General features: G+C 46.5%; 1 protein-coding gene across 3 annotated transcripts in view; it reads right to left on the bottom strand.

Moving 5' to 3' along the window:
* Positions 1 to 4,469: 4,469 nt before the first annotated feature.
* The window catches only part of LOC138514148 (src substrate cortactin-like), a 524,537-nt gene continuing 511,151 nt past the window's right edge, over positions 4,470 to 17,855 (bottom strand). For 2 of the 3 annotated variants that reach the window (XM_069629449.1, XM_069629450.1), the window contains exon 16: positions 4,470 to 7,646. In XM_069629449.1, coding sequence (XP_069485550.1) covers positions 7,510 to 7,646 — 137 coding nt within the window. In that variant the 3' untranslated portion in view covers positions 4,470 to 7,509. The remainder of the gene's footprint in view (positions 7,647 to 17,855) is intronic. The other variant, XM_069629451.1, reaches the window with a different exon arrangement.

The following is a 17,855-nucleotide window of genomic DNA, read 5'->3' as shown; positions in this document are numbered from 1 at the left end:
GGTGGAGGGCTTGCTGCTGCAGGACCCTCCACATGGGACGTGCCCCTGCTGGGCAACACTGTCCATGATGGGCCCTCCCATGTCAGTAGAGCCCCTGCGGGCAACTCTACATGCGTGCTGCTGCAGAACCCCTACTGGGCAACCCTGCATGTAAGCGCTGGTGGCCCTGCTGGGCAATGGTGGCACTGTCTTTGGTGTTGGCCTGGGTGTCCCCAAGCCATGGAAGAGGCCGTGTGCTCACAGGCTGGCAGGGTTTCCCCTGTCAACTGATGTCAGCTGGGTGCCCCCAGCATATCGGCTGGGTCCCCCCAGCCTTGGACCGCCTGGCCTGCAGTCCCCAGAGCATGGGGGAAAGACACGTGAGGGCCTGCAGTACAACAGCAGAAGAAGGTGAGCCTGTGTATGTGCGCACCCATCCCCCAGCAAGTACGCTAAGCGCTTGTCTCTGAGCAGGCACCAGAAGGAGCCACTTGTGTGCTTGAGGCATCCCCACACCCTGGCCGAACGATGTTGAAGGTGGTGTGGCTGCCTTTGCTGGAGTGCTGAGCCCTGGGGCAACGTGAGGTGAAGGTATGGGCCCTTTTCACATCCCGGGCCCATCTGCGGTGAGTTGTGCAGTGCTCCCTGTCGAAGCAAGAGAAAAATGTGAATGCTCTGGTGTCAGAGCTCAGATATTAGAGGCCCAGTGAAGATCCCGGGCCAGCCGGAGCTGAGTGCTCATGTGGCCCCTGTCAACTGATGTCAGCTGAGTGCCCCCAGCATGTCGGATGGGTGCCCCCAGCCTTGGTCCGCCTGGCTTGCATGCCCGCACGCCAGGACATCACACTGAGGTGCCAAGGTACAGGCTAAACGGCAAGATGGCCACACCTTCCGACACTAGTGTGCCTTTAAATGTTTATAAGAGGGGTGGAGGAAAAGCAAACACTTCGGCTGAGGGCGTATAAACTTGAAACGGGGGAGGTGGCAAATGTGAGTTGCTTGGCTCTCATGTGTTGCACGTGAGTGCAAATGCGTGCTGGTTGACAGTTAAACCAATTAAGCCAAAGCAGAACGGTGCTGCTGACGTTGAACGGCATAGGTGCTTTTATGTGGCTTATATACCCCTGGCATGAAGCGAAGACTGTCAGTAAAACAGCGGATTATTTTTTTTCTTTTCCCAATGCAACAAATGGGGCGAGTGGAATTCGACTTACCGTACCGTTCAGAATGGCGCCGGTCCAGTGAGTGGCTCGGCCAGCAGATGGTTTTCGGCCCAGTCAGCCCACTAAAGACCATGCTACTTATAATGGGACAGTAGAAAATACGGCCATGTGTGGCGTTAGTACTGAAATGGCATTTTCTAATCTCACATTACAGGACAGGGAGTTTTTTTTCCTTGCAATTTTTAAACCCACCATAATGCTTATTGTGTTTGTCGTAAATATGCTCCAATGCACCAATTCAAGAACTGCACCACACTGATGATCCTAAAATAGGGTGAAAGGTGGGTCATGCACAGGGACGTCATTTTACCAAAATACATGGGGTAGCGGAAGTGACATCACATGACCCTTTACCTCTGATGACATAACAGGAAGTGATGTCATTTGACCCCATCCGGAGATTGCCATGACTGCTTCAGTGAGGAAGGATAGGGATAATGGCCGTTATTGTCCCAAAGAAGACCCTTAACATCTAGGGTACCTATGGATTCAAGAGGGCTGTGTGGTGTATCTAGAAGAATATCTTAGTTTGATGAGGTCTGGGGGACTTGGGGAGGACAAAGAACTGAGAAGCAAGGATTAAATGGATGGTGGTTTTGGTGCAGGGGTGTACCCCCCCCCCCCGCAGGGGTCAGGAAGGGAATAAACTGATGCTGTTGAAAACGCTTAATCACATTGTTTTTCAGTTGTTTACTCTATTGCCCCACTGATGCGGAAGAGAAGGGTAGCTCAGACATCCTGGCACCAGAGAGAACTAAGAAGAGAGAGAGGGGATGGGGAAATGGTATGGTATGGTTTGCTAAGGTAGTCTGAAATTCCGGCAGGAGGAAAGTGGTCCATCCATATTTGAACGTGCCAATGGATCTTGATGACTCAAGATGCACCTCTGCCTCTCAGAAGAATACACTAATTAAGAAGCACTAGATGTCCAGAATAGATATAGCTAGGTTATCAAACCCTCATTGCTGACAGATATTGAGAAGTACCAGGAAGATAAATGCATGCAAGAAAAGGCTCGGAAAAATACAGAGACAATACTTGCTGATCTTAGATAATTCTACAGTTTTTAGATATCTAAAAGACTGAATCGTTTTTATTAATCTTGAGCCATTCATATTTGGAGGACATTGTGAAACCATTAGAGAAGTGTTACCTGTTCCAAAGCCAATGGGACTGTTGTTAATGATACATTGTTCTTTAATAGTTATATTTCCTTTCCATCTTATTTAGATGTAGGGTATAGATTGCCTTTGATTGGAAACAGAAATGATTTGCTTTACATACTGAACTTGATCGTTCACAGTCTATATCCTCTTCCTGCTGCAACCGTGCATGTAGATTCCAAATGCTGTGTTTTCCCTGCATACAGTGCCCCGCTTTTGACCAACTATGTTTTTACTTTATAAATCCCATACAAGAGAATGCACTTACTTTCCAATTCAAAAAGGAAATGTAATCCTCAAGCCATTTGCTAAAACAACTATCAAAATAAGAACCTACTTTTAAAATGAAAAGGTGAGGAGACCCAGAGTAAGATCCGATGAGCGGACATCTTGTGAGTAGTGAAAGGGATGCATCTACCAGAATCTCCAGCCGTTAGGACCTCTTGGCAAGGTGAAGCATCACTGTGACTGTATCGCAAACTCCTTCCTGGCATGCTGATGCCTCTTAAATCTGATTCTCATTTCACATGCCTGAGTGAAGGTATACTCAATGGAAAACAGAGGGTGTTGTGAGCCAGAATGACCACTGAACTTGATTTCAACTTACCCCCAAAGGATATTGCAGGGTGCATGTATGCACTTCAGTGTCCATGATTGCTTTATCTTTACATTTGTATAGCCAGGAGTCCCATTTCTCAGCCTGTTCTATTCTTGAAAGTTGCCATATTTGTACAAGTCATGACAAAGCCTTATAACATGGTGGCGGCAATGGGATCTTGCAGGAGTGACGTTCACCGAGATCGTTTCAGCTTCTGCTGCTGCCCGCCAGCTGCCGAGTCCAAGTGAATGTCCAAGCTGCTGGAGAGCTAATGTCATTGGCCAGGTACTAAGAGGTATCATTGGGGACACTGCACATGCAGAATGTTCTGGTCTGTCGTGAGACATTTGATTGGAATCCTACCTGAAGTGGCATGCTCTTGATGAACAGTGTAAAGCCAATGAAGACCCCAGGACACAATCACAGCCACTGGGGAAAGAACACCTGGACCCTGGAAAATGAATGGCCAACGCTACCTTTGATATACCACCTGGATCACAGCCTCCTTGACAAACTCCTCCACGAAAGCCCACTGGACTCATTTGTTACATAACTCATTCGGCAATGATCTCACACCCTCTATTGAATCTAGCCCGTGGAAGAGCCCCTTTCTGAGGCTTAAAGCTCGGACACATTCCATATACAACAGCTAACCGTTTACACATTCTCACACTACTGCCCCACTTCCCTACTTATTCACCTAAAACAGCCTTCTTTACACATGCACACAAGGTACTTACACATTCGTGGTACCACAAGCCCCACCTTTCCACATTCTGTACACCAAATGCACCTTTACACACTGCACACACCACAGCCTTCTTGACACATTTTTCTCGCCACAGGCCCATTGACTCACTCCTTATCCCATCCGCGCCCCAGCACGTTTTACAAATTCCTCACACTATGGACCGTATTTACAAATGAGACATATCACAGATTCTACTGAACATTCATATCACTGTTTCTCAGTCCTCACACCACAAGCAACTTTAACATGACAAAGCTAACTTTAACCGTAACATACTTTATGTACTTATAGAGCACATTATTGTTACCCAACTCAATAGTACTCATCGCATCGACTTTGGAAGGACTGAGGAGTGGACCTGCTTGGACTCACACGTGTAACCATGAGGTTAAACATATATCCCTCTACTGAATGCATTGGTCCACTGAGCCACAGACTCAGTCACACATTCCTTACACTGCAGTGCTTTACAAATACATCACACCCTTTACACAATCCTCACACCACAGCCTTCTCCAAACATCCCTCCTTTTCTTGTTCATCTCACCAACACTCCATTCACACATTCCCCACACCACTGCCTTAAAAAAAACATTTGTAACATAACAGGCCCTTTTCCATGTATCACACTGCAGCCCCCCTATACACATTGATTACAACACGACTCTGTATACATTCCACACCACAGTCTCTTTTACACAGTCCTTACATCTTTCTTTTTCAAGTCTTCCTTAGAAAACATACTGGACTCCATGTTCGTCTTGTGGTTCTTTATTCTGAAATGCATCACAGAGTAGAGGAAACACACACAAATGCACAAGAGGGCCACTGAAGAGACCCCTCAGGAGCGATGAGGCAGACAATAAAGGTGGAGGGGGTGAAATCGCAATCAATATCGATGATGATTATGTGTCCTTAGCCACGGTAAGGGAGAGTCGCCACAAGTAGGGTCGGATGAAACTCAGACCAGCAAAGGCGGGATAGAGTCATTGGAGGTAGACAGGGGAGAGGTAGACGTCTAGAGGGGTGTGAAATTGACAGCCAGCATGAGCAAGGGGAAGTCACACTCAGCAGGCAGGAAGTGTAACATCCAGCTTGGGTGGGGGAGAGTAACTCTCAACAGTGGTAGGAAAGAGTGACACCCAGGAAGGGCAGGCCTTGGGAGTGGCACCCAGTGTTGGTGAAAGACAATAGGGGTGCCCCTTTGTGCAAGCGTGAGGGGGGCAGGTTACACGTTTTAAACAAAAGACCAAAAGAGGTTCCCACGCTGGTGACAGTCCTAATTTCTGTCCGTTATTTTGGTTGAATCTCCATACTAGTACAAGGTATGTGCTTTCAAAGAAAGTCATGAGAACGAAAACCAAAGAAAAAGTCCTAAGAGTACAGACAATAAATGTATTATTCAAAACACATTTGGTTATTCAAATTGCTTTTTACACAAATTAAAGAAGAATATGAAAAAAGAAAAAGACATAAAACATAGCATTCATCATATATACATAAATTCACAGAGAACAGTATATTCATCAAAGAGCAATTTGGATAGTTTTCAATTACTTAATTGATGAAAATATCCTAGCAGGAAACAACTTGTTCCTACCGACTGGGTGTTACCAGGGTGTATAAAAAATTACCCTGGTAGAAAAGAGCGAAATTATTCAATCAACTCAATTCAATATAAAGGTGGGGGATATACACGCTGAGCAACAGTGGGAAAAGATACAAAGATACACCTAGCAGAGTTGAGATGGTGAGACAGTAGAACTAAACAGAGCTAGGTATACAGCACCCACTGAGGGTGAAGGAGAGGTTGCACAGCAGGAGAAAGAGGAAGTGGGCCGACACATAAGAATGTGTGTGGTCAGAGTCACTCCCAGAAAAGTTGAGGGAGGGGGAACATTAAGAGCGAGCACAGAACTAGGGAAGAAGTCCTTGATGGAGCACCCCAACTACCTCTGACAAGACCACACCAAAATGTATTTTATTAAGAATATTAAAAACACTTCTTATTCTTCCCTTGTAGGAGCCCTGGACACAACATAGGACTCAGGGATCTATCAAATCTCGTCCGTTGCCATCATCAGACCTTGGGGTATGTGAGTCATAACATACAGTATAATTTTGCCCTCAGATTTGTACTTATTTGTGCAGCTATTTGCAGGAGAGAATGACCACAAAATCTATATCCCTTCCACCCTAGCAAGGTTGCAAATAAACAGTCTCTTAAGCTACACTATTGCTCCTTTAGGATACTTTTGTGTCACAGGCTCTTTGTTAATGCAATAGTCATCAGTCAGGGCATTCTGGTCACACGTCATCACTAGCCAACCTCTCATTCCATTGGTGATGTTGCAAATGGTGTCGATCGTAGGCTGTTGGGGCGGTGTTTCTCAATTAGACTCTATTTGCTCTTGGTGTTGTTAATGATTGTCTAGATCACAGGCTGTCATCATACATGGCACGTTTCAGTCACAATGCATTGTCTCATTTGCAGGCTGTTGGCAATGTGGTGTTCTGTCTTCATGAAGACCTGCTGGTGGTGTTGTACATTGTGTTGATCACAGGCTGATGGTAATGTCATGTCTCGTTCATCGGCTGCAGGTGATTCAACGCATTGTCCCAATCACAGGGTGTTTTTGTTGGGACAACTGACTCAGTCGTCTGATGTTGGTGACGTGGTGTGTTATCCAAATCTCAATCTATTGGTGATGTGATGCCTCCTCTACTTCACTGGCTGCTGGTGATACCATGACTGAGCTATTTACCAATTATAAGTGAAGTGACTTGACTAAAAGACTACGGGCACGTGTGTGGATTTGGATTGGCAACGGTAGGGGTGTCTATACTCCATGGTCTTATCTGGAGATGGTTTGGTTCTTGATGTTCTTGGGCTCAGCCTGCATATTCCAAGGAGTGTGGCGGAGTTTCTGCTCTGTGGTTTGGAGTTAAAGATTACCAACAGTCTCCAGTTAAAAGGCTGGAGATTTTCGTGGATCTCTTGCCTTGGATTTGTGATTGAGCAGAAAAGGCATACATTACTCTAGACCAGGGCATGGACTCTCCGGGGGCCTCAAGTGTAGACTTGGAATGGTGCTCAGTAGCGCACTGCTCTGTATGCAGAGGTGGAAATGGGAGCCATGGCACTGCTTTGGTGTCTGCAGGTTGCTGATCTTTCTTGATTGGTGATACCATGACTGAGCTATTTACCAATTATAAGTGAAGTGACTTGACTAAAAGACTACGGGCACGTGTGTGGATTTGGATTGGCAACGGTAGGGGTGTCTCTACTCCATGGTCTTATCTGGAGATGGTTTGGTTCTTGATGTTCTTGGGCTCAGCCTGCATATTCCAAGGAGTGTGGCGGAGTTTCTGCTCTGTGGTTTGGAGTTAAAGATTACCAACAGTCTCCAGTTAAAAGGCTGGAGATTTTCGTGGATCTCTTGCCTTGGATTTGTGATTGAGCAGAAAAGGAATACATTACTCTAGACCAGGGCATGGACTCTCCGGGGGCCTCAAGTGTAGACTTGGAATGGTGCTCAGTAGCGCACTGCTCTGTATGCAGAGGTGGAAATGGGGGCCATGGCACTGCTTTGGTGTCTGCAGGTTGCTGATCTTTCTTGATTGCAGTTCGGACCTTATAAGAGAGGTGATTGTTGCTTAGCTACATTCACCATAGAGATAGTTCAGAGGTCTCAGCCCTCTCACAGCATGTGTTGGTGGCATGGGTGTAGTTCAGGAGTCGCTGCATGGGGTCAGAGATTGCGGAAGGGGCGTAAGCAGCATGCCTGGATTTCCTCACTGAACAATTTCCACATAATTGGCTGGGAAAAGGCCGACTTTCCCGTTGCAGTATCCACGCCACCAGCCCTCGTCCACCATCTCGATGTTTGTGATCAAATCCTTGGGGTCAAAGGATATCTCATCGTCACCCTCTGTAATAAAAGAAACAAACAAGTCAATCCCAGCTGCAATGACAAGAGGTTCCAACTAAAGGTCTGCATGCACCATTTTGTCGAAAAGACATAGTACACTGGTCACAAAAGAATTCACCAGGAGTAGTTCCAGTCCCTGCTTTGAGGAGTCAGCTGATAAAATGGTAATTCACTGACATCAAAAAACAGTAGGCTTCCACAATACCTATGGGGGATATGCCAGAGAAGCACATCACACCACATCTGCCTAAGAAGATGCCACAACAGCTAAGAATTAGATTACGTGCAACGTACCATTAGGCTGCACCCCGAAAAATATCCTTTGACAATGAATTCTAAGTTGCCAGTGTCAGATACAGGACAGTAATAGGAGCATGAGAGAAAATAGTGATTTGGAGACAAAATAGATTTCACTGTCGTGGAAAATGAAGAGGAATGGGCAGGCAAGGTGGGCCAGGTGGTCCCTCTATATCAGGGCTCAGCAACCTTTGGCTCTCTAGATGTTTTGGATCACAATTCCCATCAGCCCTAGCCAGAATAGTCAGTGGTAAAGGGTCAATGACGTCATAGTCCAAAACATCTGGAGAGCCGCATCTTGCAGACGCCTGCCTATATTATCAGAACCAATAGCTATAATTTCTATGGAGAAATCATCACCCACACAGGGTATAAAGCAAGGGTTTGCCACCTTTCGCTATCCAGATGTTTTGGACTACAAATTCAGTCATTCCAAGCCAGCATATTCAATGGGGAAGGATCATGAGAATGGTAGTCCAAAACATCTGTAGGGCCGCAAGTTGCAGACCCTTGGCAACTGCGGCTGGAGTTCACCAGGCGATGGTGACAAAACATCCCCTCCTGGGTCACTGGAAATTGAAGATGAATGAATGAATACATTCATGAAAGGCTTATTAAGTGAAAATGACACACTCCCTGCATAAGGTCACTATTCCAGATATTACCCACCCAAAATAGCACTCCAAAGCACACCTAAACAATGGGGTCTGCAGTGATGGCTTGATGCATTCAGGCCACCACTCTAACCATCCATAGAAACTACGTGTCAGTAGCTATTGCTGTCATTGTTTGGGCAAATGCAGTGGCTGACCTCCTATTCCATTACCAAGAATGTGAAAACATCAGCAAGGGTTCTAAAAACTCCCAGAAACATTCTCCACAGACACAAACCCGAGATGGGACTAATTTACGATTACTGAAAATCCACCCAGGAGTATCAAATACACTGTAAACATCAACAATAGTGCGCTCCTAACGGTACAAGCCATAGGCAAGACTGTCAAGACAGTGGGCATTCCCTTCCATCACTTACTTAAGCTTAAACAATGATACTACCCAAGGGGACAACATGAGTTCTTCACCCCCCAAGGATGATCAACAAGCCTAACAAAGAACCCCAAAAACCCAGCAACCCAAAATGTGTCAGGATCATCCCTTCCAAAGAGGTATGCACTTTATACCTCCTTTGTCATGTCCTTTTCCCTCCTTCTATTCTTTGTTTTTTCTCCCTCCACTTCCATCCATTTGGTTTCTCCCATTCTCTAGCCTGGCGGATCCTCTCAGCGCCTGGCACCGCCACAGCAGTGCTTGGCTCTCTCACGCTGCTCTGAGTGTGCACTTTCCTACACATGTACCGCCTGGCTATGTCAGCCAAGAGGCGAAAACTCAGAAACGCTGCAAACATCTCGGAAAGGCGCTACTCCTACAAGGCAAGTATTATCTAGCCTAGGTCACTTCTCCACGTTAGAGGGGTATGTAGCAGTACCATGTGCAATAAGGGACGCATGTACATTTCGCAACTTTCTAAAACAAATATCATACGATTACATGATGGTCCTTATAATCGATGATTGGATGAGGGCCAGGCTATATCAAGCAGCACACCCCACCCTGGAGCAAGCAGGGACCCTTGTAAAGAGCATGTGACAGTGCATAGCTTGGAGCTCTGCCAATGCAAAGGAGAAGAGGAGGATTACAGAAGGCATAGAGTCTGTTTGGTCATTAGGAAAATCCCTTCCAGACGAGACCTAACCACAATATCACCACTCCAATCAGGACATACATAGAAATAAAGGTACTATAGGACAACAAGAAAACGTGTGTCAGGTGTGGTAGCAACACACACATGTTTTTTGCAAGGAATTGCGCCACATGGGAAAAGATTTGCTTAGCCTGTGGAAGGAATATCCACTTTCCCCAGATCTGGCAGCAAAACAGAAGAAGGCCTGGAAGAGAAAACAACTCGATAGCTCAACATGATGATACGAGCAAACATAATGTCGAAGAGCTAGGAGACGAGCTCCTTTACACCAGACTCATGGTTCGGAATTTGGATGGGTTTGTTGGCCAACTAAGGCCCAATACTGACGGAATTGAAGCTCCCCTTCTAGCAGATTCGGGGTCTCTACACAGCAATTCCCAAACACCTATATAACAAGCGATTAAGAACGAGGTTGAAGTCCTAGTGCCTCCAGACAGGCTCTTGAGAGGGCACTTGGAATAGGAAATAAACCTTCATGGAGGATTCCAATAAATTCATGAAATACAAAGAAAAAGAGACCATGGGGAAAATATATGTAGCCAGAGCTGAAATGCCAATACTCAGCTGGAAGCACCAAGCAGAATTTAAGATGGCTTAGAACCCAGGACACCCAGAACAAGGGCTGTCAATAAGCCAGGGAACAATTTAAGGGGCGAAAGACACCATGAAGACATTTCTACTTGTCTTCAGTGCCACATTAGGAAAGGTAGTAGGCTTCAAGCAACAAATCAACCTCAGGCCCAACACCAAACCAGTCAAATGTGGAATAAGGACAGCTGCCCCTCTACCTGCAGTCTAAGCTAGAGCAGCATCTACGAGGAGTATCTGCGGCACCCAGGGTGCGTCTAAGGGAGGTTCTGACAAAATCAGACTATGTGTAAGATCCTTAAGCACGAACATAATTAATCTCACCTCTTTCCCAACCTCCATGAACACATTACAGGACAAGCCACAATATTACACACGTTCGACTAAAAATAAGCGTATCACTAAATAGAATGTTAAGGTAAATTCAAGAACGACAACTGCCTTTGTTACTTCTAGCGGCACATTTCAGTGCCTACAAATGTCCTTCAGGTTTGTGGGCACAGCTGCTGTTTTACAGTGATTAACGGGACACATTTTGACAGAGAGCGGGTATGTGGTCCATGCCCTACTGAACCCTGCCCCAGCCCCCCCAACTGCCCTGCCCATTAATGTAGTTTCCGCCCGCATGACCCCATAACAGGCAGGTGCTCTGCTCTGCTTGTATCCTCCTGCATGGGAAGGAGTTGTGGGTGTCCCCTTGCTCACTGTGCTCAGAGAGGCACAGTTTCACCTCACTGATGAGGCCCAACCAGGCTGAAACACGTGTCTGGGGTTGCTGTTGGTACTCTTGTTCAGGGGAGAATTGCCTAGAATTTCGGTGCTGGATTGCCCTAGGGCAGGAAAAAGACTGATAAATTGTAGATATTTCTCCGCTGTGAAAGATAGTGAGCTAAAGACTCTGGGTAAGTCTCTTGTAACCGGGACTAATGTCCGGAAGAGGGACTCCCAGGACCCCACTTGTTTTTGGAATATTTAAGTAACTTTGGGTATCAGCCTAAGTTACTAGGGGAATCCAGACGTGGACCCCTTGCTTACTATTCTTGGAGAGGCACCCTACTGATGAGGTCCAACCAGACTGAAACACGTGTCTGGGGTTGCTGTTGGTACTCTTGTTCAGAGGAGAATTGCTTAGCATTTTGGTGCTGGACTGTCCCAGGGCAGGACAAAGACTGATATGTTGTAGATATTTCTCCTCTGTTAAAGATAGTGAGCTAAAGACTCTGGGTAAGTCTCTTGTAACCGGGACTAATGTCTGGCAGAGGGACTCCTGGGACCCCACTTGTTTTTTGCTCTGCACTTGGGCGCCATTGTTCTTGTTTTAAAGAGGTAGGCTGGGGACACCAATTACGCTGCTTGGGTCCTTGGCAAGAGAAAACTCTACTATTCACCATGGGTAATCTCAGCCCAGGGAGAGCGATTAACAGAACAAAATGCTGCATACTCCTCCTTCATGTTTTGCTCTGCTGGATCTCCGCCTGGGCACAAGTGGAGACCTTCAATGTAATCAGAGAATCCGCAGTTATGTTTGAGTAGAAACTCTGGGACATTACGAAAAACTATTAGGGGCACTGGGGAAGCAAAAGATAAACATTGGCCCTCATTACGAGGTTGGAGGTAACCATGCCGCATTTAGCGGCATGGTTGCCTCCTTACCGCATACTGGGCCCGAGTTCCTCAAATGAGGATTTTACGGACCATCCCAACCTTGGCGGACCCGGTAATTCCTCGTCGGAGGAACCCGGACCCGGTCCATCCCCATTCGAGCCCCCATAGGGCTCAATGGGAATAGGGAAGGAGCTAATAACGGGCCTGTTTATAATGGGCCGTTGTTAGCTCCCTGGTCTCCTCGCGGGACCCGTTAAGGACGCCTGGTTTTACCAGGTGCCCATTGCGGGTCCCGCGAGGAGACCTCATAATAGGGCGGAATGGGTTTACCAGCACCGGCAACATTCCTGGTGCCGGTAAACCCATTCCGCCAACCTCGTAATGAGGGCCATTGACTTTCTAAGCTGACGGATCCAGGCCCTTCTGCATCACAATGTATGGGACTATTCAATTCTAGTGGCCTATGTCTTGGAGATTTTTCCCATAATTTCTTTTCGGAATACATGGCCCTGATAGAGTAGAAATATAATAAAAGTATAATGCCCATCTTCATGTCAAAGCTTTACCCATTCAAGAAAGGCGAAACCACTTCCAGAATCCACCTTGATAGGCCCCCTTTTTGCTGGGAGATTCTCAAAATTAGTTCAGGTTTCAAAGGAGGAAAGCTGTGGACTGGAATGTATTGCACTTGGATGGATTCATGGGTGGGCAATGTATTGCACTTACATGGATTTTGCGGGAAGCCAATGTATTGCACTTAGCAAGATAGTGGGGGGTTGGTAATGTATCACACTGGAGGTATTTGTGAGGGTGGCCAACGTGTTGAACCACATCATTAGAAAGGTGGCCATTGCATCTGCTGTTAGATGATTTTTAAGTGTAGCCAAGGTTTTGCTCTGTGAGTATCCATTAGAATAGCCAAAATGTTACACTTAGAAGACTTGTGTGGTGGGGGCCATTGTGATCAGAGGATTTTGTGAGGTTAGTCTTTGTATTGCACAGATTGTAGCCTTTGCACCACATGAGCTCTTGTGATAGCCATTGTATAGCAGTTGGAATCATCGGGTTGACCAGGGTGCAACACTTAGTCGAGTTCATGAGGGTGACCATGATACTAGGTGGTTACTAGGCAACTGCAGAACGTGTCCACTACATGGAATGCAGGTGTTAGCCGAATGCTGACTTTATTGTTAAGTGGGGTCTTTAATGTAGCCACTTAAAGACAGCTGCATACATGAAGAATATATCCACCATGATTTATCAACCCATATGTATTAGAATTTGACGAATGTACCAGTTCTAGGCTTTCATTTGATTATAACCAATGCATTTTTCCTCTCGCACTCCAAGCTTTTGAATTAGCCAAAGGAGCGGCCACACTCCAGCACACATCTGCTTTCACATACAACTTGATGAACCTTTGCACAACACCTCTGCTGTAAGAATGCTGCTACCTTTCACGACAAAAAATAGAACTGTAGCTACACACATAATTGACTATCATCTTACACACACCCTCCAGCTTATTTCCCTAGTGTACATCTATCCACCCATACACATGCCAATTATATATGGGTGGCTAGAAGGGGCTTACCAAGCCCTCATAATCTTTAATGGCCATTATGCACACACACACACACTCTTCATCCTGGCCAAGGTGCCTCACCATCCACGCCGAAATGGACATCAACAACAGATTGTCCCTTTTCATTGGTTACATGCAAGATGCTGGAGAAAATTAAAGATGACCAGAATTGACTAAGACAAAGGAACTCCAACATTCTGATCCAGCATTGTCCCAGAAAGATCCCTTATTGTTTGCCCACCAGAATCTGCCACAACAAAAGCTTTCTCACTAGAGAGACCCCATCTGCTAGGATCAGGTTGGGTCTGTGGCTCAGTGGATTAATGCATCCACTACAGGGACCTGATTTGATTCCCTTCAGGCCCACTCAGCCCTTCATTCTTCCAAGGTAGATAAAAGGAGTACCATTAAGTTGGGTAACAATAAACATCTGTTATCTGTCAATCGCGCCAAGATGCCCCTCTGGGGGTGAACGTGCGCTCTACAAATACACTGGTTATGTTATGCTATTATATTATGATCTTCTTGCTTAACTTCAAGACCACCTACTCCTAACTGAAGAGTGGCTACGTCTCATGGTGATCCAAATCAGTGATGGAAGATGAGAGCCAAGACCCAAAAGGGGCTTACTGAGATAATCAGCAGATAGGGAAATCACTCCCTCCATAGCAGAACTATCTCAGTGACACAGTCACAGAACTGATGAATTGGCCACATTCTGAATAGTCAAACGAAAGGGGGTGGATGATGTAGAAAAGACCTCTGGGCCATGATTAATGCCAGAGACATCAACCCCATGCTTGATACAGGTATCTCAAGGGTCATGTTGAGAAAACAAACTCCCTACTGAGGCAAAAGCTCAAGAGTTGGGAACTGAATATCTAAAATATGCACTGGAGGAATAATTGTGGGTCAGCATAATCCGAGAACGGAGGGGAAATCTTCTCAAACTGTTTGCTAGAATAAAGGCCAATCAATGGGCCTTATTACGGGTCCGGTGGTAACCCTGCAGATGCTACCAGCGGGTTTCCGACAGACCCGTAATTTACCAGAGCCAGACTTCCCGGTGCCACTGGCTCATCACGAGTCCGGCAGCCCGGGATGTCAGGCGCTGGCGAATTGTCAGTCCTCATTCCTATCGAACTCTATGCGAGTGGGGACACAGGAGCACTGCCACTGTTACCAACGGTGCCGGTGCTCCCATGAAGAGTCTGCCTACCGTGACCACTGCACCTGGCAGGGTCAGAACTGTTGGGCACAGCAGCCACGGCAGGCAGACACAGAGTTTGCCAATCCGGAAACAAGGGTGCCGGTGATCTTACCGGCACCCTTGTTTCCGGACTGGCAAACTCCTAATGAGGCCCAATGACTACGATTGGCTGGTGTATTAAGACAAGAAAACAGCCACTTTACAGGTTGCCAGGTGCAAACACTAGAGTAGGCCACTCTAAAATGATGTGCTGTTAAGAGAGAAGAGGCATGGTATGCAGGCAGGGAGAGTGCACTAGACACATGCACAGCACCATATGGACCCGTAAGAACAGGCATCTCCTTAATAGACCTAATGGCACAGAAGAAAGGCCAGACCAGCTTCCTGATCTTGATTGCCCAAGCCTCTGGGAGGAAGACACTTATAAGAGTGCAGGGCTGCAATCTACTGTACAAGAGAGATCAGATTTCTCAAAGTGTAACAAAGACTTGTTGCTTGTTAAAGTTAGGAAATCCTGATCCATGTGTGTCCTGACCAACCTCTTGGGAGGATGGACAACCACTTGCATTTGAGGAAAAGACAGACAGCAGTCTCTACTTGTGCAGGAAGGCACCCACTGGAGGCAACACCTTGGAAGAAAGGTTTGGGTGTTCCTATGCTATCAGAGGGGCTAGAAACTGAAAGGGCAGTTTTGCTGCAAAGCAGGAGCCGATGATGACACTATTTGATGGGGAAAAAGAAGGTATGCATTTGTCAGGTTCAGGGAAGCCAAGAATCCCCATTGGATAGAAGTGGAATTAAGCACTTGATTTTGTCATTTAAATACTGGAAATGAAGAATAACCCTCTTTGGATTGGTAAAGAGTGGGAAGCTCCCTGAGTGGATTCCTTTTCCACGACGAATGCTTGTAACCAGCGGCATGGCCTCCCTATCGTCCAGTTCCTGGTTACCTCACAGCAGTTATATTTTCTGTCTGAATTGCCTAGTCTTGGAGGGTGGAGCACCCCTGATTCCTGTGGGAGAGTTGTATTAGATTTTTACATACACCTGAAATAACCTTAACACCTGTGAACAGGTGTAAAATGACAGATTTAAAAAAAGAAATCCAAGTGCTTTCATACAGACCTGTATTTAATTTAGGGCATCTGTGTCTTTGGCTGCTTGGTGAAGGCCGTTGCTGGCTACTGAAGAACCGCTGACTTCCTTCTGAACCTGTACTGCAGACATGGCTTTCCATGCTTGTGTTCCTTGAGCGTCCTAGGCGCACAAATGGAACTCAGCTTATATGGAAAGCTAGGTTGGCAATATATAATTGTGTTTCACCTTTGTGGGCATTTAATCCACAATACAAGGATGATTCCCAGCACGAGGTTTCTGCCTGATCTTAGGCTTTACCACACATACTGGAGAGTACGAGACCGATGCCCGACAACAGGGCTACCTTGAAGCAATGGGAAGGTAACAGCAGATTCATTACGTTTATTTCCATGAAAAGTCCTTTCCTCTTAGTAACACTCCTCTCAGCCAGACACACAGTGGAGTTAGATGCTCTCCTACGTTCTGGTTCCATTTTTCTGAAACTGCTCGTTAAGTTGTTATTGTTACCTTACAAATCATCCTTAACTCCAGGCACCTCCTTTAAATCACTCCTGGCAGGATATGGTTCCCCTCTCTCTTTCATCTCCCGCATCTCTTCAGGAGGAATCATGACATGTATCTAGTCATCACTGAGCAGTTCCCTACTAGCTGAGGTCACCTGCTGAGGGCCATAGATCTAAGGGCATCTCTGTGACCTCTCAGGTCTCTGGCAAGGGCAGTAAGGCAGCCACGTGCGCTTTCCCTCGGCTGATTTCTGGGAACGCATTCCCATTGCCAGGGGGATATCTGTAGGTCCTCCGGGAAGGTGGCAAATTCTTTTGTCAAGACACTTGAATAATCACCCAACATAACTCCTGCAGATACACCAGAGGAGTATTTCAATAATTTCTTTTAGGTGAATTTTGATTTTATTTTGGGGCCCTTGGTGTATCAATACAGTTCACGTATGTGTGTACGCGCAACAACATGTACGGTCTTTACCCATTGGCCTTTCTATTGCTTTCCTCCCTGTTTACTATTCCTCTGCAGCTGAATTGTTGTATTTTTCTCCTTCCCACACTGGTATCCTCCCCCTCCTCACCTCTTCCCTACTCGACTTCTCTGTCACCTTCCACTGTCCCCACCCTTCTGATATTCTCCACACCTCCCCTTTTGTTCTTTAATCCTCTGTGACCTCTTCCTTTCCCTCCTCTTTGATGTTCCCGCCACGGCCTTTGCCCTCCTCGACTCCTAGGTCACCCCCTTGTCTGTCTCTCTCATTCTCTCTCACTCTCACCGTCTCTCTCTCGCTCTCTCCCTCATGTTCTTTCCACCTCCTTTTCCCTCCTTCGGTCCTCTGTCACTTCCTCCTCTCACCATCCTTTTGATGCTCTCTTCACCTCCTTTCCACTACCTTGCTGTTCTATTCCCTTTTATTTATTTATTTTATTGAACATTTGTAAGGCGGTTCATACAGCAGAATTGTGTTTCAAAGCGCCTCCTCCCTTCTGCTCCTCTCCCACTCCCTGCCTTCCTTTTCTGCCTACCTGCCACTCCGATACACACTAGCTCATGCTACTGACCTGCAGCTCCCATCTTCACTCATCATGTGGCCTGTTGTATAACTTGGCAGGCCACCCAGCCAACAGAATAAGTGAGTTATTGACTACAGCTGGGAGCGTGTTGCAATCAAGCCCTGTTATTGGCCAATTTGCCAAATCGCTAGCCACTAATTGTCATACTCGCCTCAGCACAGCTCCATGGCCTGAGGCTTTAACTGGGCTCCCTGCCCTCACCAATGAATCCGGTGATTATCTGAGGCCAGGACTGCTTCACGAAGCGCTGGGCTCTTGCTCCTTGGCAGTGAGTGTTCGTTTGGCTTCAGATTCCAGGTTATCCTGCATACGCGCATGTGTTGTAAGCTGGTAGTCCTCTGTCCACAAGAGAACAGCTCACAGGTGTTGCCACTGAATGAATCAAGTTGTTTCAGTACCATTCTCTAGGTTGCTGGAACCTGCAGTAATGATCCCACATTGAAAAGCAAAAACAGACTCACAGTGTTCCTCAGATATACTTCTTTTTGAT

This window comes from Ambystoma mexicanum, chromosome 12 (genome assembly GCF_040938575.1).
Source record: "Ambystoma mexicanum isolate Mex_15411 chromosome 12, UKY_AmexF1_1, whole genome shotgun sequence".
NCBI lineage: Eukaryota > Metazoa > Chordata > Amphibia > Caudata > Ambystomatidae > Ambystoma > Ambystoma mexicanum.
The sequence above is the reverse complement of the archived record's forward strand: the minus strand, read 5'-3'. Positions and strand labels throughout refer to the sequence as shown.